The 24476-nt window shown below is 45.5% G+C and overlaps 1 protein-coding gene across 3 annotated transcripts; it reads left to right on the top strand.

Moving 5' to 3' along the window:
* Positions 1-6092: 6092 nt before the first annotated feature.
* On the top strand, positions 6093-19362 carry LOC141059632 (uncharacterized). Of its 3 annotated transcripts, XR_012222571.1 has the most exons (4): positions 6093-10546; positions 11214-11325; positions 16959-17043; positions 17447-19362. XR_012222571.1 is itself a non-coding variant. In XM_073555711.1 (2 exons), exon 1 carries the CDS (start codon positions 15897-15899, stop codon positions 16806-16808), a length of 912 nt encoding a protein of 303 aa, XP_073411812.1. In that variant the 5' UTR covers positions 11332-15896; the 3' UTR covers positions 16809-17043; positions 17447-19362. The 3 variants fall into 3 exon arrangements, 1 of the variants encoding a protein (XP_073411812.1); XR_012222572.1 differs by lacking the exon at positions 11214-11325; XM_073555711.1 differs by lacking the exons at positions 6093-10546; positions 11214-11325 and having other exon boundaries at positions 11332-17043.
* Positions 19363-24476: the final 5114 nt, after the last annotated feature.

A 24476-nucleotide genomic window follows, 5' to 3' on the forward strand; every position in this document is an offset into this window, starting at 1 on the left:
AGAAAGAGAAAGAATAGAGCAAAAGAAAGAACAAAGAGAAAGAGAAAGAAAGAGGGGAAATAAAGAACAGAGAGCGAAAGAGAGGAAAGAAAGAACAGAGAGAAAGAAAGAGGGGAAAGAAAGAAACAGAGAGAAAGAAAGAACAGAGAGTAAGAAAGAGGGGACCGAAAAAACCCCAGAGAGAATAAAAAAGAAATAGGGGAAAGAAAGAAACAGAGAGAAAGAAAGAACAGAGAGAAAGAAAGAGGGGACCGAAAAAAAAACAGAGAATAAAAAAGAAATAGGGGAAAGAAAGAACAGAGAAAAATATTAGATAGAGAAAAAAAGAGGGGAAAGAAAGAGAAAGAAAGAACAGAGAGATGTCACAGTCCTGTTAAGGTCGGCGTGGGCAGCCACCGCTGAGCAAGGACTCACCCACACTGCACAGAGGCCTGGGGTCAGACACGGCCGGATAGTTCAAGCAAACAGGACCTGGAGAAGCTAAAGTCAGTGAGCAGTGAAGGACCTACGATCATGTGACCGCAAGGCGGCGGGGCTTAGCATCCTGCTGTCAGAGATAGGCAGAACACTAATACAGGAATTCTCAAAGTTAGACAAACCGGGTCATACACAGAGATAACAGTAAAGTACCAGGGATGAGACAGAATGGAGAGCCGTGGACAGGCAGTGGTCAAAGCCAAACAGACATAGAAGGTACCAAGCAGAATCCAACAAGCAGTATCAAGAGAACAGACCGAGTTGTACATAGAGTATCAGATAAACAAGAATAAAGCACAAACACACTCAGGGGTCACCACACTATGCCAAGGGCGAAAGTATAACTGACGGGGATAGGAGCTTCCTGAGGCTATAAGAAGCCTTTCCCAGAACCAGGGAGAGGCCACAATCATAAGCCCCAGGTGTGCAGGTAAGCCTGCACTGGAATCACAACCTTTAACCCCAGAAATGCCAGTCATCAGCACTGGTTCCAGACATTAACCCCACATATGCGAGTCAAACCCGCACTGAGATGATGACAAGAGAAAGAAAGAAGGGAAAGAAAGAACAGAGAGAAAGAAGGGGGAAAGAAAGAACAGAGAGAGAAAGAGAAATAAAGAAAGAAAAGGGAAAGAAAGAACAGAGAGAAAGAAAGAGGGGACAGAAAAAAAGAACAGAGAGAGATAAAAAAAGAAATAGGGAAAAGAACAGAGAGAGAGAGAGAAAGAAAGAGGGGAAAGAAAAAACCGAGAGAGAGAGAAAAAGAAAGAAAGAACAGAGAGAGAAAGAACAGAGAAAGAAAGAGGGGAAAGAAGAGAACAGAGAGACAAAGAAAGAAATATTAAAGAGAGAAATAAAGATTAGAGAAGAAAGAAAGGGGAAAGAAAGAGAAAGAAGGAACAGAGCAAAAGAGAAAGAAGAGGAGAAAGAAAGAACAGAGAGAGAAATAAAGAAGGAAAGAGAATGAAAGAAAGAAAGGTGAAAAAAGAAACATAGAAGGAAAGAAAGAACAGAGAGAAAGAAAGAGGGGACAGAAAAAAAGAACAGAGGGAGAGAAAAAAAGAAATGTGAAAGAACGAAAGAACAGAGAGGGAGAGAGAAAGAAAGAGGAGAAAGAAAGAACAGAGAGAAAGAAAGAGAAAGAAAGAAAGAAAGAAAGAAAGAAGAGAAAGAGAGAAAGAAAGAGAAAGAACAGAGAGAGCAAAAGAAAGAAAGAAAGAGGGGAAAGAAAAACAGAGAGAGAGAAAGAAAGAACAGAGAAAGAAAGAGGGGAAAGAAAAAAAGAACAAATAGAGAAAGAAAGAGGGGAAATAAAGAACAGAGAGAAAGAAAGAAGAAAGAAAAAAGAACAGAGAGAAAGCGTGGACAGAAAAAAGAACAGAGAGATAAAAAAGGGAAAATAAGGATCAGAGAGGGAGAGAGAGAAAGAAAAAGAACAGAGAGAGAAAGACAAAGTGGACAGAAAAAAAGAACAGAGAAAAAATAAGAAAAAGGGGAAAGAAAGAACAGAGAGGGAGAGAGAAAGAAAGAGGGGAAAGAAATAAAGAACAGAGAAAGAAAGAAAAAGAAAGAAAGAAATAAGAGAAAGAAATAAAGAGGGGAAAGAAAGAACACAGAGAGAAAGAAAGAACAGAGAGAGAAAGAGGGAAAAGAGAACAGAGAGAGAAAGGAAGAACAGAGAGAGAGAGAAAGATCAGAGACAGAAATAACGAGGGGAAAGAAAGAACAGAGAGAGAGAAAGGAAGAGGGGAAAGAAAGAAGAAAGAAAGAAACAGAGAGAGAAAGAAATAAAGATTCTATAAAGATATAGCAGCCCAGCTCCCATTGTAATGCCCACCTGAGCCTCATGGTGCAGGACATATCATGATCCGCTCACATGGCCAATATCCCCGAGTCTAAGGCAATCCCGCTGTCCGCGCTGTCAGAGGAGGACACGGTGATGGATCTGAAGCATTCCCTGAAGTGCCTCTATGATTCTGTCACAATCTCCTCCAGAAATTACCTAATTTCCGGTCAGCTTCTAGCACGTCACTTCCGGTGGAACGTCAAGTGGGAATTTTAAAGTGCTCCTCGGAACTCCGCCTTGTACTCCTGTGTCCGTGGGAAAAGTAACCTCCCGGCCGGGGCAGACTCAAAATCGGGACTATCCTGCTGGATTGGAGACAGTTGGGAGGTATGAATGCTCCCCACCATACACCTTGTACACGCATGGCTCCGCACACCTCATGCACACACGGCTCCACTATGTGTGCCTCGTACATACACGCTCCGCTCTATACACCTCGCGCACACACATGGCTCCACTCTGTAAACCTTGTACACATGCGGCTTTGCTCCATACACCCGTGTTGCTTTGCTCCATACACCCGTGTTCCGCTCCGTACACCTCTTACACACATGGCTCCTCTCCATACACACGCAGCTCCACTCCGTACACACACGGTTCTGCTCCACTCCATACACACATGGCTCCGCTCCGTACACTTCGTACACACAGGGCTCCGTTTCATACGCCCCGCACACATGCGGCTCCGCTCCATACAACCCGTACACACACTGTTAGGCGTCGGGTTCCTGCCACTGCACAGCAGGAATCCAGAGCCTTGCACCCAGCGGTCTCCCATTCTTCTTCGGCCGCAGTGGAGCCTGCTCAGCAGATTCGTCAGTCCGGGCGCTCTGCCCAGGCCTACTCCGTGGGTTTGCTTGCTGCTGGCACCTCTGGCACAGCTATGACAATGCATGCTGCTCAGCAGCGAGATTCTCCAGGGACTAAGTCCTCATATTGGGCCACTGAGCATGCCCGTGGAGTGATCTCCCATTGGAGATCGAGGGTCACGTGCTCAGGTCCTGCTTGTGTTCGGATTGGCCCATCCGAGAAGCCAGGAAGGTCCCGGATGCCCATGGCTATAAAAGGTTCGCATGGCCGCTCACCCATGTGCTAGGATAGACTGTATTTACAGACTATGAGGTGTGAGAGATGTATGCACGTATGAATGTATCTGGTGACTGACTCATTATGAAACCCCTACCCTTGGTACGCATGTGTTGTGCAGTCTAGCCTGCTAGCGCCCAGGCTTAGGTGTAGGTAGCTCAGGGTATGAGTCAGACATTGGTCCTCACCAGTGATCCAGCACGCCTCAGTGCACGTGCTTCACACTCCACTGCGTCTTTAGCGGCGCTCGCGGCGGCGATGCCGCGCGTTCAGTGGGCCTAGAGGGACTCTAACCCTGTGTCCTTGGGGTAGCGTTCTGTGGCCGTACATTGTGCGCTCTTTTAGCCGAGCTCTGTGAGCTCAAACAGTCTCTGGCGTTTATGTTCAGCGGTAGTGCTGCTCTGTGAAGCAACAGAGTCCGCCCCTGTACACACCGGGTGACGATAACCCGCGTGTGTTCTTATAGTATACCACCATATAGCATCTGCCATTACTGAGCAGCAGGTTACCACCCCTGCACGGTGGACCCTGGGCTGCGAACGCACCTTATTACCATCTTTATTATTTGGTGCGTTCTGTCAGCCCTAACACACACGGCTCCGCTCCGTACACCCTGTACACACACGGCTCAGCTTCATACACACACAGCTCCGCTCCATACACACGAGGTTCCACTCGTACACCCCATACTCACACGGCTTTGCTCCATACACACGAGGCTCCACTCCATACACCTCACACACACATGGCTCCGCTCCATGCACACGAGGTTCCACTCCGTACACCCCATACACACATGGTTCAGCTCCGTGCACTTTGTACACACAGGGCTCTGTTCTGTACACCTTGCAAACACGGCACCACTCCATACACCTCGTACACACATGGCTCTGCTCTGTACACCGCGTACACACATGGCTTCCCTCCTTACACGTCGTACACATCTCTGCTCCATACACCTCATACACATGTGGCTCCTCTCCGTACACCTCGTACACACATGGCTCCGCTCCATACACCTCGTACAAACATGGCTCCACTCCACACACCTCGTACACACAGCTCCGCTCCGTACACCTCGTACACACGCGACTTCCCTCCGTACACCTCATACACACGTGGCTCCTCTCCGTACACCTCGTACACACACACGACTCCGCTCCATACACCTCGTACACACATGGCTCCGCTCCATACACCTTGTACAAGCACGGCTCCGCTTTACATCCCTCATACACACACAGCTCCGCTCCGTACACCTCATACACACACGGCTCCGCTCCATACACCTTATACAAACACGGCTCCGCTCCGCACACCTCATACACGCACAGCTCCACTCCATACACCACATACACACACGGCTCCGCTCCATACAACTCGTACACAAACAGCTCCACTCCGTACACCTCGTACACACACGGCTCTGCTCCGTACACCTTGTATGCACATGGGACTGCTCCGTACACCTTGTACACACACATCTCTGCTTTGTACACCTAGTACACATACACAGCTCCACTCCTTACACACATGGCTCTGCTCACCTCGTGCACACACGGCTCCGCTCCGTGCACCTCATACATGCATGGCTCTGCTACATCCACACTCTAAACCCCTCCTGACCCCACACATAAACTTCCCTCATCCAGCAACATGAAGACCAGCACAGCAGAGTCCTGCATGCACTGAGGCTCCTGATCATGTGACTCCTGACTCCTCCCCTCCTGTGACCTCATCACAGGTCCTGTGCACACAGAAGAGAACAGCCTAGCAACATCATTGCTGGCTGTGAGGAGCTGCGGATGCGGTGGGTCTCTGGGAGGGCGAGGATGGGGGTCGGTGCATGGGGGGGTGTGCAGCTTATCTCCCTGCAGTGCCGGAAAAATAGAGTCCCGGGCGTCAGTGGGTGGGTGTGGCAAAAACAGGACTGTCCCTCCTAATCCAGGACGGTTGGGAGCTATGATATGCGCTTCATATCGCGCAGACTCAGTGCACCAGCTACTCCAAGCCTCACTTTGGTCTTAGATTATGGGTCCAATGCGCGTGTGCGCGATCACAATTCAATCCAGGCCTCTCTCTCATATGTTACCAGCCACTTCCAGGTCACCGACGCCGGAAGTGCATTACCCAGTCCCATTAATATGGATCCACTGACACTAATGAGTGCACACTGATGACACAGCGCTGAAACGCGCCCTGACACACCGCACTACATAGCGCTGATATGCGCTCCCCTGGACACCAATGGTTAGTATTATTTATACTATGAAATCATGTTTTTTTCTGCAAACATATAGAGCTCATCTATACTAATCCAAGACCATTATATCTTCACAGTTTGCTCCATTACTTCCCATGTGCATAAGTTCTTTTAGGTCCTACTGAATCATTAATAGGTCAGTGAACATTCCATCTCTGGCTATACTTGTGGGTAATAAACCCCCCTTTCTTTTCCCCACCTTATTTTTCCTGCCATCCCTTTGAAAGCTCCTGGTCGCATTTGTTTTCCCCTTGGTTTGTTTGTAAGAGTAATTTCAATTGCAAATTTGTTCATTATATTGGACTGGCTTTGTATGTCTGCCTACAGCATTTGTTTGCTTTTCTCCTTTCATTGCCTGTTTATCTAAACCATTTTGTTGTTTATTTAAACCATTCTGCTGTATATTTGTAAATTTGTATATATCACTTTACTGATATTTATTTTTCAGCGTCGTTTGAGAAAGACCATTAACGGTTGAAAAGTCACACATGCTTTTTTTTAATCCTTCTTTGCCTTATGAATTGACATTATTTCCTTTTTTTGTGATATTTTGAAATAAAAATTACTCTATAAGCATGCTGAGAGTGAAGCTGTTTGAACATTTCTATTGAATACGGGTCAATCCGATTCAGCTCACACCTCATTTCATGAAGCTGTGTATACCTCTTTAATTTTCCAAACATGGAGGTGGAAACATTATATTTTGGGGGTGTTTCTCTGCTAAGGGCATGGACTATTTCACCACATTAATGGGAGAATGGATGGAGCCATGTACCCTAAAATCCTGAGTGTCAACCTTCTTCCGTCCCCCAGGATATTAAAAATAGGTCGTGGCTGGGTTTTCCAGCAAAACGATGACCCAAACCATACAGCCAAGGCAACAAAGGAGTAGCTCAAAAAGAAGCACATTAAGGTCATGGAGTGGCGTGGCCAGTCTCCAGAACTTAATTCTATAGAAAACTTATGGACACAATCAGTGATGGTTTGGGGATCTACTTTATGTCATCTGCTGATATAGGTACTCTTTGTTTAAGCAAGACCAAAATGTGATGCTTGAGAGAATCCAGGAGTGAACCCGCATGACCGCGACGATGTACCTCCCTTGGGCGAGCTGGCCAGGTAGACCACCCCCTATACAGGGAGCAGGCCCAGGGGAGACTATCGCCATGGAAGTTGAAACCCGGGAACAGATGGAGGGAGAAACAAGCGGGTGGTTGACTGGAAGACAGGAAGGAGCCACCAGCAACCACAGGGGAGACTGCTGCAGGTCCAGAAGGAGGCAGCTGAAGAGAAGGGACTGACGACACAGGAGGAGGCAGGCACAGGCTGGGATGGATGGGCACTAGAAAGGAACACAGGGAGGTCACAAGGAGAGGTCACAAAGAGGTACGGCAGCGCAGGGTGCAGGGCGCAAGGCAGGAAAAGGCAGGGAAGCGTGGGCCTGAATCAAACGTGGAACACAAGTGATAGTCTGGCACAGAGCAGGGGGCGAAGCTACCTGAAATAGGGTGCACGCTGCAGGACTTCTGGGTCATGGTCTTCAAGGATCATAGAGGAAAGGGATGGAGCAGTTGCAGTTCAGCCTGGAGGAAGTGTGCCGCAGAGTCTATGGTGCGAGGTGCACATGCGCACCCGACGAGTCCCAGAAGCCGGCCGCAGGACCGGAAGTGAGGGTGACGTGCGCTCACCTCAGGAGCGCGCCGGGAGAGGTGAGCACTCCGTGGCTTGGGGGGTAGCACAGTGGAGGTGGCATCAGGCATGATAGCAGCAGAGGCAGTGGCAGTGGAGGCGGCAGCGGGAGTGACAATGGCAGAGGCAGTGGCAGATGTGACATTCCCCTCCTCCTTACGCCCCTCTTCTTAAGATTGGAAGGGAACCTTGCTAAAATTCGAGGAGCCTGGACATTCTACTGGGGCTCCCAAGACCTTTCTTCGGGACCAAAACCTTTCCAATCAATTAAAAAGAGGGATTTTCCTCTAGACCTTTTCATAGCAAGAATGTCTTTAACTTCAACGACATCCTGTGCGGAAACAGGCTGAAGTGAGCGACCAGTAGAAGTGTGGAACTGGTTGAGTATGGAAAGAATTGGGAATTCATAGCGAGGCGGGGTGCTTTAACCTGTAGGCAACATTATTGATATGAGCTAAGACCTCAAAAAGGACCGATGTACTGGGGACCTAGTTTATACGAGGGGATCTTAAGACGGACGAATTTGGAGGACAGCCATACTTTATCCCCAGGATGAGACAATGGGGGATCCAGGCGCTTCTTATCAGCATGTCTCTTTATCCTGTCCCTCGCTCGTACAAGTGCTGTTTTGGTCTCCTGCCAGACCCTGGAAAACGCCTCAGTCAGAAGATCGGCCGCCGGCACACCCGAGTCAGGGGGTACCGGCAGAGGTACACCAGGATGTTGCCCGTAGACGATAAAGAAAGGCGACTTGGATGAGGATTCGCTGGTGTGGTTGTTGCAGGCAAACTCAGCCCAAGGGAGCAAGCTGGACCAATTGTTCGGGTGGATGTTGGAGAAATGACGAAGTTAAGTTACCAGGATTTGATTCGTACGTTCTGCCTGTTAGTTTGGGGATGGTAGGCAGAGGAAATGTCTAACATCACATCCATCAGTTTGCATAGGGCTCTCTAAAACCGCGAGGTGAACTGGACCCCTCTATCTGAAACAATATACTGAGGAAAGCCGTGAGTCCATAAAAAATTTGTGATGAAAATTCTTGCCAACTCGGGAGCAAAGGGTAATCCTGGCAGAGAGATGAAATGAGTCATCTTGGAAAATCAATCCACGACCACAAGGATGACTGTATGACCTGAAGAACGAGGCAGATCAGTAATAAAGTCCTTTGCAATATGTTGCCAGGGAGCCGAAGGAAACGGAAGCAGGTGCAAGAGACCAGAGGGTAGGTGTCGAGGAACTTTGTTTTTGGCACAAGATGGACAGGAGGCGATAAAACTTCAAACATCTTGAGGAAGAGAGGGCCACCAATAGTAACGAGAGAGAGGGTTTTCTTGAGGCCGACATGGCCAGCCAGCTTGGAGGCATGACCCCAGTGTAAGACTCGCTTCCTCTTGCTTTCTTGAACAAAAGTCTTACCCGTAGGCAAAGAATTCAGATTAACAGGAGCAACCACGATGACCTTGCTAGAATCCACGATGTGCGATGGTTCTTCCTCACTATCGGTGACCAGAAAGGATCTGGATAAGGCATCTGCTTTGAGATTCATATCACCAGGACGGAAATGAAGTTCAAGATCGAACCGGGCAAAGAACAGCGACCACCTGGCCTACCGGGGATTAAGGCTTTGTGCTGACCGGATGTATGCCAGGTTCTTGTGGTCTGTGTAGATCTTGAATGGATGTATAGCTCCCTCCTGGAGATACCGCCACTCTTCCAAGGCTAATTTGATAGCGAGCTGCTCCCTGTCACCAATGGCATAGTTCCTCTCTGAGGTGGAGAATGTCTTAGAGAAGAAGCCGCAGGTGACCAGTCATCCGGAGGAAGACCTCTGAGAAAGTACTGCACCTGCCCCGGTGGCAGAGGCATCCACTTCAAGAGTGAAGGGCTTGTTAGCTTCAGCACGATGGAGTACAGGAGCTGTACCAAAAGCTTTTCTCAAGGACCGGAAGGCGTTCTCAGCCTCAGGTGACCAGAGGTGAGGATTGGCCCCCTTACGGATCAGAGCAGCAATAGGGCCGGTCAAGGTGGAAAAGTGTGGGATAAACTGCCGGTAGTAATTAGCGAAACCAAGGAATCGCTGGATAGCCTTCACTCCCTGGGGAAGCGGCCAGTTGAGTAGAGCGGACACTTTTGCCGGGTCCATATGTAGACCTGAGTCAGAAATTATGTAACCCAAGAACGGTAGAGAAGACTGTTCGAAGGCTCATTTCTCGAGCTTGGCATAAAGACGATGCTCTCTCAGACGTAACAACACTTGGCGGACGTTTCTTCTGTGGGTAGACAGGTCCAGGGAAAACACAAGAATATTGTCCAAGTACACCACCACACAGGAATAGAGTAGATCTCGAAACACATCATTGACAAATTCCTGGAACACTGCGGGGGCATTGCACAAGCCGAAGGGCATGACCAAATACTCATAGTGGCTGTCACAGGTGTTGAAAGCGGTCTTCCACTCATCTCCGGGGTGAATACGGATTAGATTATAGGCCCCACAAAGATCCAATTTTGTGAAGATTTGTGCCCCCCGCAGACAGTCGAACAGCTCCGGAATGAGAGGAAGCGGATATTTGTTATTAATTGTGACAGTGGATAAGTCTCGGGGTGGAGATTGGTTTGCTGCACTATTATCAGCTGAGGCTAAATGGATTCTGCTTCTTGATGCTCGTGCACCGAAAGGTTTAAATTATAGATCAGATTTGCAATATATAAGGTAATATGGTTTTTTTTTTTTGCAATACTCATCTATTTATGTCTATTGTGATTTATGGTTTATTGCTGTTTTTGCATGTATTCATTTATGTCTGCAAACATATTTCTTATTTATATGTTAGCTTTGTTTAGCAACATTAATTGCTTAGGTCTGAATAGGGTGGAGCTAATTACCTGAAACTGGGTGTTCATTTTGCAGTCTCCTCATGTATCCATTTATTTAAGCTTCCTAGTTTTGATAAGATATACCTATGACTAAGGACATGTAATATCTGTCTGAAACGCTTTGCCTGTCATGCTGGTTTATTAATATGATTTTAAAACCTTCCTAATAAATATGAGTTTTATCTTTTTTCACAAATTTTGGTGCTGGAGACCCCCTCTTTTTCCTTTGGATTTATAGTGTCAGTTGAACCGCACTGGATATCTCCTGGCATCAGACCGCTTATGGACTATATGGACACTGATGTACGGTAGGCTAAATATTTTTTCCTCTTTTTTAGCTACTAAATATGTGTACTTTTATTGTTTTTTTTTTCCAAAAAATGAATTTATTAGGGAATATTTTTTTTTATTTATTTAGCGATTTTTTATAAATTATTTTTACACTTTATTTTTTTTTAACTTTATTACATTGTCCCAGGGGGGACTTTACTGTCATGTGACAGGTCGCTGATCTGTCACATCACAGATCGCTTTGCAGGCATGAGGAAGCCGCCTCCCTGCAGACCCCCGAAGGTCCCGCTGCCATTTTGGATTCGGGGACCTGCAGGGAAGGAGTCTCAGGGAAGCACGGAGGGAGCCATGTTTGATTGCAGTGTGCCAGGGGTTAACGTGTCGGGGGCAGTGCGTGACCACCCCTGACACATAGTGCCGGATGTCAGCTGTGATAATCAGCTGACATCCGGCTGCGATCAGCAGTGCTCACCCTGCGAGCGCCGCTGATCGCGCTAGATGTACTATCCCGTCCATGGGCATAGGGGCCCGGGTCCCATGGACGGGATAGCACATCTCATGTCAGAAAGGGGTTAATGGCTGAAAGCCATAATCATCAACATTAACAGAAATAAACACTTGAAATACAACACTCTGTTTGTAATGACGCTATCTAATATATGAGTTTCACTTTTTGTATTGAAGAACTGAAATAAATGAACTTTTTGATGATATTCTAATTTTGTGAGATGCACCTGTATCTGCGTCCCTCTGGGCAAATTACACAGGAAAAGATGACGCCCACAAATGCTGCAAGGTAAACTTTCACAACAGGGGTAGCTGAACATGAGCCAAGGGTCACAGCTTTTGACACATTCCTTAATCAGATATTTCTCAAACAGAGGAGGAGTGGGACTGGAGAGAACATATTCATTTTATTCCCACATGGAGGGACATGGAGGAAATGTTCAGGAGACTAGAAGAGAAACAAGGTCATGTCATGGAGAAAGTAAACCAGGAATTTACTCATGTTGGCAAAGGAGTGGAAAACTTTGAATCAGAGACACTCTCCATACACCAGAGACTTAATGAACACCACCTTGTTATATCGGAGAGTGAGGGAGAGCCAGGGCTGTAGTCAAGTCATTGCTGAGGACACCGGAGCATATGTGCCCTGGCCTCCCATCACATGAAAATAATGTCCACTACTCTGCATACCTGTGGCTTCACTTTCTGCACATCAGGGTCCTCTCTGCTCTGCTGAAGGCTCCCTATAGATGGTTCCACATAAATAGAGACACAGTCCATTTCAACTTTTAAATGACCAACTTTACTGTTTTCTTTACGCAGCACATCCATATTCTTCACAGCATTAACAACAGGTTCTATATTGCACATTTCTTCCTCTTTCCCTGCACTTCTCTCCGTCATACATCACATACCCGGGTAGGACCATCTCATATGGTTCCTCAGCATCCTCCCTGTTCAGCTCCGCTATGGTTAGACATTCCCTAGTCTGTTTCGCTCCAGACATGAGAGCATCAGCCTCCGAAGTCAGCTGCCACACGGTGAGTGACCTGCCCATTTGTATTGTCTCCTGCGGTGACACAGCTTCCTCCCGGTCCAAACTAACTGCATCTGTGAGTTCACTCAGCTGTTTCACCCCAGATCTGAGGGCATCAGCCCATGAAATATGTTGCCACCTGCGTCCCCATCTTGTCACTGTTTCTGTTTTAGGCTTCTTTTCCAAGACTGCTGTAACCTGCTGCTGTACTTGCCTACCATTGTTCAGACCTGGTGCTGTGGATGGCTGGGCTTCTCCCTTATCAATGTTGCGTGGTCACTGCTATCATTCCGGGCATGTAAGCTTGTGCTGGCGGTTTGGGCACCCTGGCTCATCTCAACTCTTTGAGGAAGTTCTCCCTCTCTTATCTACAGCTGGCCCCTCCTATTGTTTAACTATTTACTAACTGGTTTTCACTACACTAGTTTACATTCACTATACTGCCCCATCTAGTGGCCAGACATGAGTACTATTTTTCCCTAATAAAAGCATTAATACCAAACATTACATACATTACAGTGAGGAAAAAAGAATTTAGTCAGTCACCAATTGTACAAGTTCTCCCACCTAAAAAGATGAGAGAGGCCTGTAATTGACATCATAGGTAGACATACTCCTCCGTCCACAAATAGTGGAGACATGTTACAGTTGGTGCTAGACTGCGGGCATCGGTCCAGGAGGTTCTTGGGAGGACTACAGCAGGTGTTTGCTGTGGATCAGCGGGTCCATGAACTGCAGGCGGCTTGCTGTGGATCGGCATGTCCATGAAATTTGGGGAGTGGAGCCATGCAGAGCTGTGCAGAGCGGAGCCTTACAAAGCTGTGCAGAACCTTGCAGAGCTTTGCGGAACCGGGCAGTGCATGGCAGAGCAGTGTGGAGTCTCGCTGTGAGGAACTGTTGGGGCAGATAGACCACCGTGCACAGTTGGTGAGGGGCCTGAGAGGGCCGTGGGCAGTCCATGGGTGCACGCCAAGAAGTGATGGTAGCCCGAAAAGGGAGTGGAGTCCCAAAAGGGGATGGTGACCCAAATAGGGGTGATAGACCAAAAAGGGGCAGCGGGGAATGTGCTGAGGGACATTTGCCAGGAACAGTGTTCGAACAGCGTGTCTAGTATCCTGCATCAGTTATACAGCTGACAAGACAGCACAGAGGTGTTCTGTGGAAGTCAATGGGGAGACTTCTGGACTCAGGGTGCCCAGAAACCCTAGTGAGCGCCACACTCCCTGTTTATCTGATTCCTGGAAGGAAGGTGGAAGTCCACTGCATCCATGGGGTCCCTAGGGATTATCCGGTGTCCAGGGTAATCATTGAGATGGCCATGATTATCACCAGCCATGACGTTCCTGTAGTCCTGAACTTGCCATACCCTATTCTAAGAGACCGGGACTTTAAATTATTTTGGGACTTGTGGTAGATGCTTAAAGAGGAGGAGGTAGTGCCCCCTCAGGTTGATGTCCCAGAGTTAGGGATGATTGGGGAAAAGTGTGGGTCTGGCCAACTCAGGGACTTAGCTTGGGTTACCAAATGTGTGACCTTTGAAAATGGAGTATTGTGGTGCTAATAAAAATATGGATATCTTATAGCCTACATATTGTAATATATTGATTAGTCCATATTGAAATTAACCTGCAATGTCAGGATTAGAAGGCCCCATATCCAGTACCAGAGTTCATGAGGTCAGACCTGCAATGGCTATTGAAATGCAGCCTGTGTGCTGAGTATACTGAAAGACAATGCTTGTTGAAACAGTATGTTTAATCTGGATTACTGGAAAGGATTAACCTTTGTGTACATACTTGAATTTCAAGAGTAGTGAATGGTGCGGGTATATTGATAAAGTATTATCCTGATTTGCAGGCAAGTGACCCCTGTTGACAAACAGTGATAGATACTGAATACCTTCACTTGGGGGTGGTTGATGGAAAGAAGCTTTCCAACTAATTATGTGTGGTATTCTAATATAAGAGTTGTGTGGTATATTCTAGGACAATAGGAATAACAACTGTATAGATAATTAATATGCTGCTTGAACAAGGAAGTCTTGTGCTCAATAATAGTATGATGCTCGAAGACAAGAGAGACCAAAATGTTTTATGGTCTCATATAGCAATATTGGGTCATGCATGACATCCATAATCTAGGACCGATTGTGATACATATCTGACATGTATGAGTGTGTGAGTTACATAGGTATCCAGTTTTCAGAATGGAAGTCATGCTGCCCATAGGCTGCCATCTTAGAGTGTTATGCTATGAGCATGAAGAGTTAACTTTGTAACAAGCAACATATGTTGAACTTTGAACAGTGACAGATAATTTTGACAAGTTGACTAGAGGCAAACAGAGTCTAGGTTATAATCAGTAGCAAAACAACCCTGATGCATTGTGCTATTGTTAAGAGGCATACTAATAGCAAACAAATCTCTGGTTGGTGCAAACACACTAAGAGGCTATAGCAAACAGACCTTGAAGTCTTGTGCAGTTCCAGATTCTGATGACTCAGCATACTGCACAGAGGGAATGTGGGAATATTGTGTATAAAAAGGTGGACCTGTGTCAGTGAGGTAGGGACATTTTCCAGCAGGGGACATTTCCAGAAGCTATCGTGGGTGCACGGTCTCTGTGATGACAAGACCAGAGCATTTCCTTCTCATTTGACACTGTGGTCCCTCCAGTGGAGAAGTGATGTTGCAATACTACTTGGTATTGTATAGAATGGATACTTATTTCTCTATGTATTATAATTCATAATAATTGTATGATTCACATGGAATTAACAAGACAGGGTAATATTATATCTGCCATTCCATTAATTTGGTGTTTTATAATCATTGTATAATAAAATTGTGTTATATGCAAGTAGTAGCCTTCTTTAAAGCCGTATCCGAACCTTATTGCTAAACAGTTGGCAATACATAAATTGGCGTAGTCGGCAGGATACGCAGAAGGCTCAGAAGTTTTTTTTTTCTTTGTTGGGATAAGAAATAATCCTCACGTCCTAACTTATTTTATAGGATAGTAATTTGTCGGCACTAGGCCAAAATGTTTGGGTTTTTAGCGCAGGAAATGCGTTGTTGTGGATTGGCAGAACCCTGGGAGAATAAGCTCAAGGGCTCAGAGCCCCATGATGTTGTTGAAGTACTCATGGGGATCCCTGCTAAGGCAGGTGATGCAGTTAACCCCTCGATGTTGGTGAATTACTCGGGGGTATCCCTGCTAAGGCAGGTGATGCAGTTAACCCATGATGTTGTTGGTTTACTCATGGGGATCCCTGCTAAGGCAGGTGATGTGGTTAACCCCTCGATGTTGGTGAATTACTCGGCGGTATCCCTGCTAAGGCAGGTAATGCAGTTAACCCCTGATGTTGTTGAAGTACTCAGGGGTGATGTAGAGTCTTTAGGATGGCGTATGTGGATTTTACTCAGTGTATACCGAGATATGCATGAGCAAAACACCCATATGCAAAGAAAGTTGTCAGAAATGGAACAAAAAGAGGTTGTAAGTGAGTCTGTTGAGACTCCAGGGTGGGAGGAAACTCCATATCATATTTTGTCACACAGTGTTGGTTCAAGTGAACGTTGGGGCAAATATTGGCAAGATGCAAAGCTAGTTGATGTAGAAAAATGGTTGCAGAAAGTAAAAGTAGAAAAAGGGAAAGAATTATGTGCTCTTGGTAGGTGTGGCTGGATCCTGCTATATGCATATAGAAAACAGCATGAGGAAAAGCAAAGAATGTTAACTAAAGTGCAGGAATTGGAAATACAGCTACAGTATGTGAGGCCCAGAATGCATTGGTGGCAGCACAGGGTCAGAATAAGTTAGTAATGGACAAATGTGTTGGAACTCAGCATGATGCAGGACAGACTGCTGTATGTGTAAATCAGTATAAGTGCAGAAAGAAGAGGGGGAAGGTGAAAAGGAAGAAAGCTTTGGCCATGGCCAGAGCAGAGTGGGAGAAGAACCCAGATCAGTGGGATAGTGATGCACAGGAGTCAACTGACTCCAAAACTGTCACCAACCCAGAACAGGGGGATGATCATTTTGATGGGGAGATGGAAGAAATGGATCCTCTTCTTAACCCATTAAAAGCTCATCGCATTTGCCAGATCCAGGTTGTAGAGACAGCTACAGGGAAGCAAAACCAGAATGAGGTAGAAGATTGCAGGGTGTCTAATAGATCTGAGTTGCAATCTACCTTAAGTAGAAGAAATACTAGGGGTGGCAAGGCCCCGGCAATGCTCAGATTCAGGCGATCTGATGATCCCATGTTGTTCTGTAGTAATTATTTGGCATTGTACAGAAATGTTTGCAATCATCCAGATATGTCTCAGAATGATCCTAGTTTTCTATTTTCAATGGCAAATCATTGTAATGTAGATTATGCCACAAGAGTGTCTCTAAGAAATACCAGTTCATATGAAAGATTTGTAAAACTATTAACTGAGTGGTGTCTTAAGTCAAAAGAGCAGGATGAAGTATCCGAGAATGTGTCTACTGTTTACAGGCCTAGGTATTGCTTTAAATGTGGGAAGATAGGCCACATTAAACGTTATTGTAATACCAGACCAGAGAGCCACTCATTGCACCAGAATATTGATAGAATGGAGAATAAGGAAGGACTTGCCATCTACGATACTGAATTTACATGTAAAAAAGCTGACTTTGCTACAACTGCACAAAAGTCGCAAGAAATGCAGATTCCAACGGTGGATAAGAGTGAGACTGGGAAAGAGTAGAACTTGTCATATTGTAGACCCCAAAAAGATGGTGCTACTATTCCTGTGCTCTGTCTATGGGGCTGGATTATTTTTCCTTGGTCACCAGTCATTATTCCTGTGTTATCCTTTTAAGACAGTGTTCTAACCTTTGTGTTTTTTTTCTTTCAGACTGGACAAACCAGTTTTTCAGAGGAATTGGATTCAATGTATTTAGCTATATATAAGACATGGGGGTAGACTAATGAGCTCAAAGGTAAAGGTTAAAATAATTGTTTGCAAACAATTAAATAAGTAATCATCCCATTGTGATGAATCGGACTGTATTCAGCTAAAAGTTGTGGTTTATTTTTATGTATGTCTTTAATCTTTATTTTAACATAATAGGTTTGTAAAATCCATTTGTAAGATGTATCTTGAACAGTTATGTTTGATATTTAAATGAATAGAGGTAACGTGATAGATTTGATTTATCCAGGAGAAATGTGTGAATATTGACTAAAATGACATGTCAATAATACAGAGAGAAGCTAGAATAGCTCAGTCAGTGGATTTCTAAAATTTGGTGGAATCAATTAGGTGTCCAGAATCTGCTCAATTCATTTCTGAAGTAGCAGTCAATGTGATCTCAGATAATAATGTTTTTGTTTTCCCTTTAGATCAAAGTCTGGTCTGTAAGTGTTGTATTATTGCTTTCATCTTGTGCGACTGCTTTCAAGAGCCAAGCAATCTTCAGACAGATGCCAGCTATGGAAAGTGTGGATTTCTGAAAACCAAACAGAATCTATGGCTTTACTTGGCTCAGTGGACACTAGCCATTTTTGAAGGGCAAAGACCAAGAAGATGTGACCCAAGATGTGAACTGTACTGAAGAAAAATTTCTAATGGGAGAAATGATCAACAGAACGATTCCAAGAATTATGCCAGCTGATCCATGCTGTCAGTGGACTTGTGATAAACATGAAATATGTTGAATCAGACTGGGGATGGGGAGAGGGCTATTATATGTGGTTCCAGTTCAGATAAAAAGTGTAAAAGTATGAGGGTGGGCAATAGTGATTGCTCCATCATTTACAGAACATGTAAGATTGCCTAGAGGTGGGATGTTTTCCTTTGGAAATATCACTTTTGTTATATTCCAACTAATGTAACTAGTGGGTCAGGTGTTAGCTCTAGGATAGCTTTAAGGAGTAATTTGTATTATGCATAAATTGGTTTGTTGTTGTTGGATAGATAATGTGTGGCTATAAGATATCCAAGGGTGGATTGTGGTGCTAATAAAAATATGGATATCTTATAGCCTACATATTGTAATATATTGATTAGTCCATATTGAAATTAACCTGTAATGTCAGGATTAGAAGGCCCCATATCCAGTACCAGAGTTCATGAGGTCAGACCTGCAATGGCTATTGAAATGCAGCCTGTGTGCTGAGTATACTGAAAGACAATGCTTGTTGAAACAGTATGTTTAATCTGAATTACTGGAAAGGATTAACCTTTGTGTACGTAGTTGAATTTCAAGAGTAGTGAATGGTGCGGGTATATTGATAAAGCATTATCCTGATTTGCAGGCAAGTGACCCCTGTTGACAAACAGTGATAGATACTGAATACCTTTACTTGGGGGTGGTTGATGGAAAGAAGCTTTCCAACTAATTATGTGTGGTATTCTAATATAAGAGTTGTGTGGTATATTCTAGGACAATAGGAATAACAACTGTATAGATAATTAATATGCTGCTTGAACAAGGAAGTCTTGTGCTCAATAATAGTATGATGCTCGAAGACAAGAGAGACCAAAATGTTTTATGGTCTCATGTAGCAATATTGGGTCATGCATGACATCCATAATCTAGGACCGATTGTGATACATATCTGACATGTATGAGTGTGTGAGTTACATAGGTATCCAGTTTTCAGAATGGAAGTCATGCTGCCCATAGGCTGCCATCTTAGAGTGTTATGCTATGAGCATGAAAGTTAACTTTGTAACAAGCAACATATGTTGAACTTTGAACAGTGACAGACAATTTTGACAAGTTGACTAGAGGCAAACAGAGTCTAGGTTATAATCAGTAGCAAAACAACCCTGATGCATTGTGCTATTGTTAAGAGGCATACTAATAGCAAACAAATCTCTGGTTGGTGCAAACACACTAAGAGGCTATAGCAAACAGACTTTGAAGTTTTGTGCAGTTCCAGATTCTGATGACTCAGCATACTGCACAGAGGGAATGTGGGAATATTGTGTATAAAAAGGTGGACCTGTGTCAGTGAGGTAGGGACATTTTCCAGCAGGGGACATTTCCAGAAGCTATCGTGGGTGCACGGTCTCTGTGATGACAAGACCAGAGCATTTCCTTCTCATTTGACACTGTGGTCCCTCCAGTGGAGAAGTGATGTTGCAATACTACTTGGTAATGTATAGAATGGATACTTATTTCTCTATGTATTATAATTCATAATAATTGTATGATTCACATGGAATTAACAAGACAGGGTAATATTATATCTGCCATTCCATTAATTTGGTGTTTTATAATCATTGTATAATAAAATTGTGTTATATGCAAGTAGTAGCCTTCTTTAAAGTCGTATCCGAACCTTATTGCTAAACAGTTGGCAATACAGGTATTTACAGGAAAGGGGTATGACACCTGTTTTAATGGGGACCTGTTGTTCCAGGGTGAGTAGTAGTGACTCCCATTTAGAATGTGACACAAGGGTGAAAGTGTGGTAAGGTGGACCCGAGTTAAAATGGGAAATCTTCCTCTTGGCGTTTGGTACACGGGGCCACAGAAAGGCAGGACAGGCTATACCCTATGAGAAGAGGGATGAAGAAGAGACAGGGTCAAGCGCCAACAAGGATGATATCCTTGACAAGGAGGTCACTTTACCACTGACAAAGCCCTACACAGAGGTTTAATGTGGCTGCCAGGTACACATCAATTGGCCAATTTATGCGCTAAGCATTCTCAATTTTTCATATTTATAGTGCAGTAATGCAATTCAATTTTCATATTTCATGTTTGCATGCTATAGCGCTACAGAGTGCTACCTTTAATGGCTATTAGCATATCAAAAACCAGACTCATCATAAGCTGCACCGTGTTGTGAGTTCATTTTCTGGTCCACCAGTTGTGAGTTCTCCTGCCAGGCTCCCTCTGGTGGTAACAGGAGGTAGTGAGGCTGATTTAATCAGTAGAGATCTGCCACCTGATAATAAGGATGACGATTGGACCTCAGGAATCTCAGACTGGATTTAAGGCTACTTTCACACATCAGGTTTTCGGCGTCAGGCGCGATCCGGCGGCGTGCCGGAATGCCGGATCCGGCAAATGTTTTTTAAAACCTGATGTGCCGGATCCGGTTTTCTGCCGGATCCGTCTTGTTCTTGACAGACAAAACCGGATCCGTCTCATCCGGTTCATCCGTTTTTCTATCCGTTTTTCGACAGATTACGCCGGATCTGGTTTTTAAAATTGACCCTTGTGGCCTTCCGAACGGGATTGGCTACTGGAAAACTATATATAGCATGTTCCTACAGCCCTTCTTTGACAGGTTGTAGAGGAGAAAGTGCAGGTTGGAGAGAAGAGCAAGTTACTGGCGAAGATGGATGTTGTCATTGGAAATATTACCACTAGAAGTTCTGTGACGGTTTGAGGGACAATTTTGCACTATACTTTATGTCACCTCAAGGCAGAGTACACTGGCAGGATGACAGAGTGTGAAAGATTTGTGCCCTAACCAAACTTGTGTACCTTCTGGACCAACAGTATATACCTTTGCCAACCAAAGTTGGCTATCTTGTCATGGTCTTACTATTTTTAGCTTTAGGCCACAGGTGTGTACCTGGTTGTGTTTTATGCAAAGTATTTCACCTTTTAACAAAAGTTGTGTACATTGTTAGGAAATCACCAACAATAAACACAACTTTTCAGGTGAAATACTTTGCTTCAAACACAACCAGGAACACAACTGTGGCAAAAAGCTAAAATTTACCCACAGTTATATACCTTGTTTTGAATACCTTTTTACCTTTTAAATACCCTGTATTTAACCTTTTTTTTAAACATATTTCGCCGCAGAAAGAAATGACAGACAACCAGTGTAAACAATAATTTAACTTTTATTTAAAATATTTTTTTTTGTGTAAACTGTTTTTAAAGTTAAAAAAACTTTTTTAATAAAGGTTTGAAACCAACCAAATGGGCATTTTTATTACAAAAAAAACATTATAACTCGGTGTAGTGTGGGGTGGAAATACTGCTGGAGGGGCTGCGGGACACTTCGACAATGGGAGTGTGGAGAGAGGACTGGGATCGTGGTGGGGAAGGAACAGTTAGAGGTGATGGTGTGGAAAAAGATACAGAATGGGTGGACATGTGGGAGGCAGAAGAGGTGGTGGGCGGTGGAGTGGAGGGTTGGGCAGGGACTGTAGGAGCAGATGATGTTGATGGAAAGTTGTATGGGGAAGGAGTTTGGTACGGGGAAGGAGTTTGGTACGGGGCAGGTTGCTGGAAGTGGGGAGATGTCTCGTACTGGGGAGGTTGCTGGTACTGGGAAGGTTGCTGGTACTGGTGAGGTTGCTGGCATGTAATAGGAGGGGGAGGATGGAAAGTGGCTGGAGGGGGTGCAGATGTAATAGGAGGGGGAGGATGGAAAGTGGCTGGAGGGGGTGCAGATGTAATAGGAGGGGGAGGATGGAAAGTGGCTGGAGGGGGTGCAGGTGGAGGAACTACAGTGGTGGGAGGTGGAGGTTGGGAGGTAACCTGCTGTAGAGCACCGTGGCACGAATGCATTACATGCATCTGCTGGGTAGGAGATAGTGTTGCCATGCGCTCCACAACAGACCTGAAAAAGGTGTGGTTTGGCGAAGATCTTGCTTCTGAATGCATGGTTTGCAGAAGTGTCTTCACCTCCAGAATGCTGGAGTTGATCTGCTGAAAGCCTGCGGACATTTGCTCTGACAAGACTTTTAGACAGTTCTGGAAAGATGCATTCAGATGCAAGAACTCTGGCACATAACTCTTTTCCTGACCCCTCTGCCGCTGCCGCCCAGTACCCGCAGGTGTACTAGAGGTGGCAGGGGCAGAAGGGTGGGGTAAAGGGAAAGCGATCTCCTCACCAGCAGCTTCATGTAATGTAGGCGGCCACGATGCTCCTGTGCTGGTGGACGGGACAGATGGGTCGAATGTGTGGGAAGGCTGGGAAGGTGCAGATGTACCGGGGCGGTCGAAGTGTCCCTCGGTGCCGGTCTCCTCAGGGATCGCCTCAGAAGGGTCCAATCGTGCAGGCTCCCGAGTGCTGCTCACCGTGCTGTGGAATAAAGAGAAAAAAAAACAATTAAAATACTGACATGGTATGGCCCTGGCTGAAAAAAAAAAGTTACATCTAACATTTTTTTTCACATGTGGTGTGTAATATTTACCTTCTAGTGACCATTGTTTCCCGGAGGAATGACAGGGCTTGTGCGTACTTGTACTTGCTCCTGTGTCCTCCAGATCCACTCGGGGCGCGCATCTCTTTATTGAACTCCTTCTTGAAACGATCCCTCACAGACCGCCACCGATTCACAATTCTGTTCCCTGAAACGAGAAAGGAGTGGTTAGTATACAACATCAGTGTTTCACAAACTCCAGTCCTCATGGTCCCCAGGGGTCATGTTTTCAGGATTTCCATAGTAAATAGAAATCCTGAACACATGATCCGTGGGGACCACGAGGACTGGAGTTCGGGAAACACTGGTTTACATCAAGCAACCGGTACTGTATATACTTACGCTCTTTAATCTGGGCCCGAACATCGAGGTCCTCCCAGCGGCCCACAAGGAGCGAACAGATTTCCTCCCAGAGTCGTCGGGTAACGATAAGGTCAGCATGGCGGCGGTCAGCCATATTCCAGAGCGGCTCCCTTTCTCTGACGAGATCGATGAGGTGGTCCACATCGAGTCCTCCATCCTCACCGTCAGAGTCGGGAGCACGCTGTGAAGGCTGTTAAAGAAAAAGACAAAAATAACATAATTAGCCTCCACAAAAGAAATGAAATAAAAAGTGCAAAAAAACAAAGCAAAAATATATATATTTACACGCTGGTGACCGCCGCGTTGCTGTCGCCGACGACCCTGGGAGGCACTGCGAGGACCTCTTGGCCGAGCACCAGATTGGGAAGACTAGAGAAGAAAACAAAAAATGTTATGTCTTTGGATGTAGGCATTTGTTTGCTGTGTGTGGTCTGCAGAACATTGTTTTCTATGTGTTGTGTGTAGTGTGATGTTGTGTTTCTGCGTTTGATGCAAAAAACTTACCAATTGTGAGCCCACTCCAGGTGTCTGTCCACCCCTTCCTTCTTCTTCTGGGAGCTCCTCTTCATCTTGTGAATCCTGTTTTGAAATAAAAGGCAATGAATAGACATATATTACAGAGATGATGGATTTTGGAAATAAAAACTTACCGTCAAACGCTGACGATGCGAGGGAGGGCTCCCAGAAGATGATGTGCTGTCTTCCTGGTGGCCACACTCCATGCCTGTGGGTGGTGTTCCACCTGCTGCCATTGCTGCTGCTGCTGCTGCTGCATCTATTGGGCGGCTGTTGAATAAAGAGAAACAAAGGGCCAATGAATATCTTGATATTCAATAGCCCTAGTTTGGAGGAATGGGGGATTTGATAATTACCGTCTCTCATCTGCTGCTGGCCTCCCCTCCTCAGCATGTTCCATTTGCTGCTCCATTTGGGGTGGTGGTGGTGCTGATGGTGCTGCAGTGGTCTCCTGCCTTCTCCTGCTGCGCTTGGTTGCTTTCTTGGGTGGCATGTTGGGTGTGGCTGTGGGTCCCACTGTCTTGCTTTTATATATGTCTTGTGGGCAGAGCTACTGAGCATGCTCAGACCAAAAAAATCGGATCCGGCCACCGGATCCGGCTTTCGCCGGATCAGGCGCATTGCGGCGCTCATAGGCTTTCATTGTGTGAAAAAGACGGACGCGCCGGATTCGGCGTGTCCGGCTTTTTCGCCGGAGACAAAAAACGTTACAGTAGCCGTTTTTTCCAGACGCCGGATCGCGACACATTGCCGGATCCGGCGAAAACCGGATGAAACGCATGGCCATCCGGCGCAAATGCAAGTCAATGGGGGGGAAACCGGATCCGGCATTGCATTTCGCCGGATCAGGTTTCTGTCAAAAGCGCCGGATCGCGCCTGACGGCGAAAACCTGATGTGTGAAAGAGGCCTAAGACAGCCGACTCCCTATTCAGGTGCTGGTGATTCCTTCTGGCTTGTCAGGTCTTGGTTTTCAGCTCTGTTCCAGTCTTCTAAAGCTAAGTTTTTCTGCTAATGTTCACACTTGATTTTGTTGGTCTATTCAGTTTTTTGTGTGGTCAGCCAGCCCCGGCTCGGGCTGTGCTGAATTTCCACTCTTATTTACCTGTATTTGCCAATTTGCTTTTTGTCCCTTATTAGATTGGCCTCTTTTTGCTCTGTCTCAGAATATTTCAGAGTGCTGATATAGTGGGAGAAGTCTAGTGACTTCAGGGTGAATTTTGCTATCAGAAGTGTTGGACATTATTTTTGTAGGGTTTTTTGCAGATTGCAGACAGTGTCTTTCCTTTCCTATCCTTTCTAGTTTGGGCCCCATCGTTTGCTCAGTCTATTTTCCTGCCTGTGTTGGTGCTTTCATCTTGTTTCACCGT

Source organism: Dendrobates tinctorius, unplaced genomic scaffold (assembly GCF_039654945.1).
Source record: "Dendrobates tinctorius isolate UK_male_01 unplaced genomic scaffold, ASM3965494v1 ptg000229l, whole genome shotgun sequence".
Classification (NCBI taxonomy): Eukaryota; Metazoa; Chordata; class Amphibia; order Anura; family Dendrobatidae; genus Dendrobates; species Dendrobates tinctorius.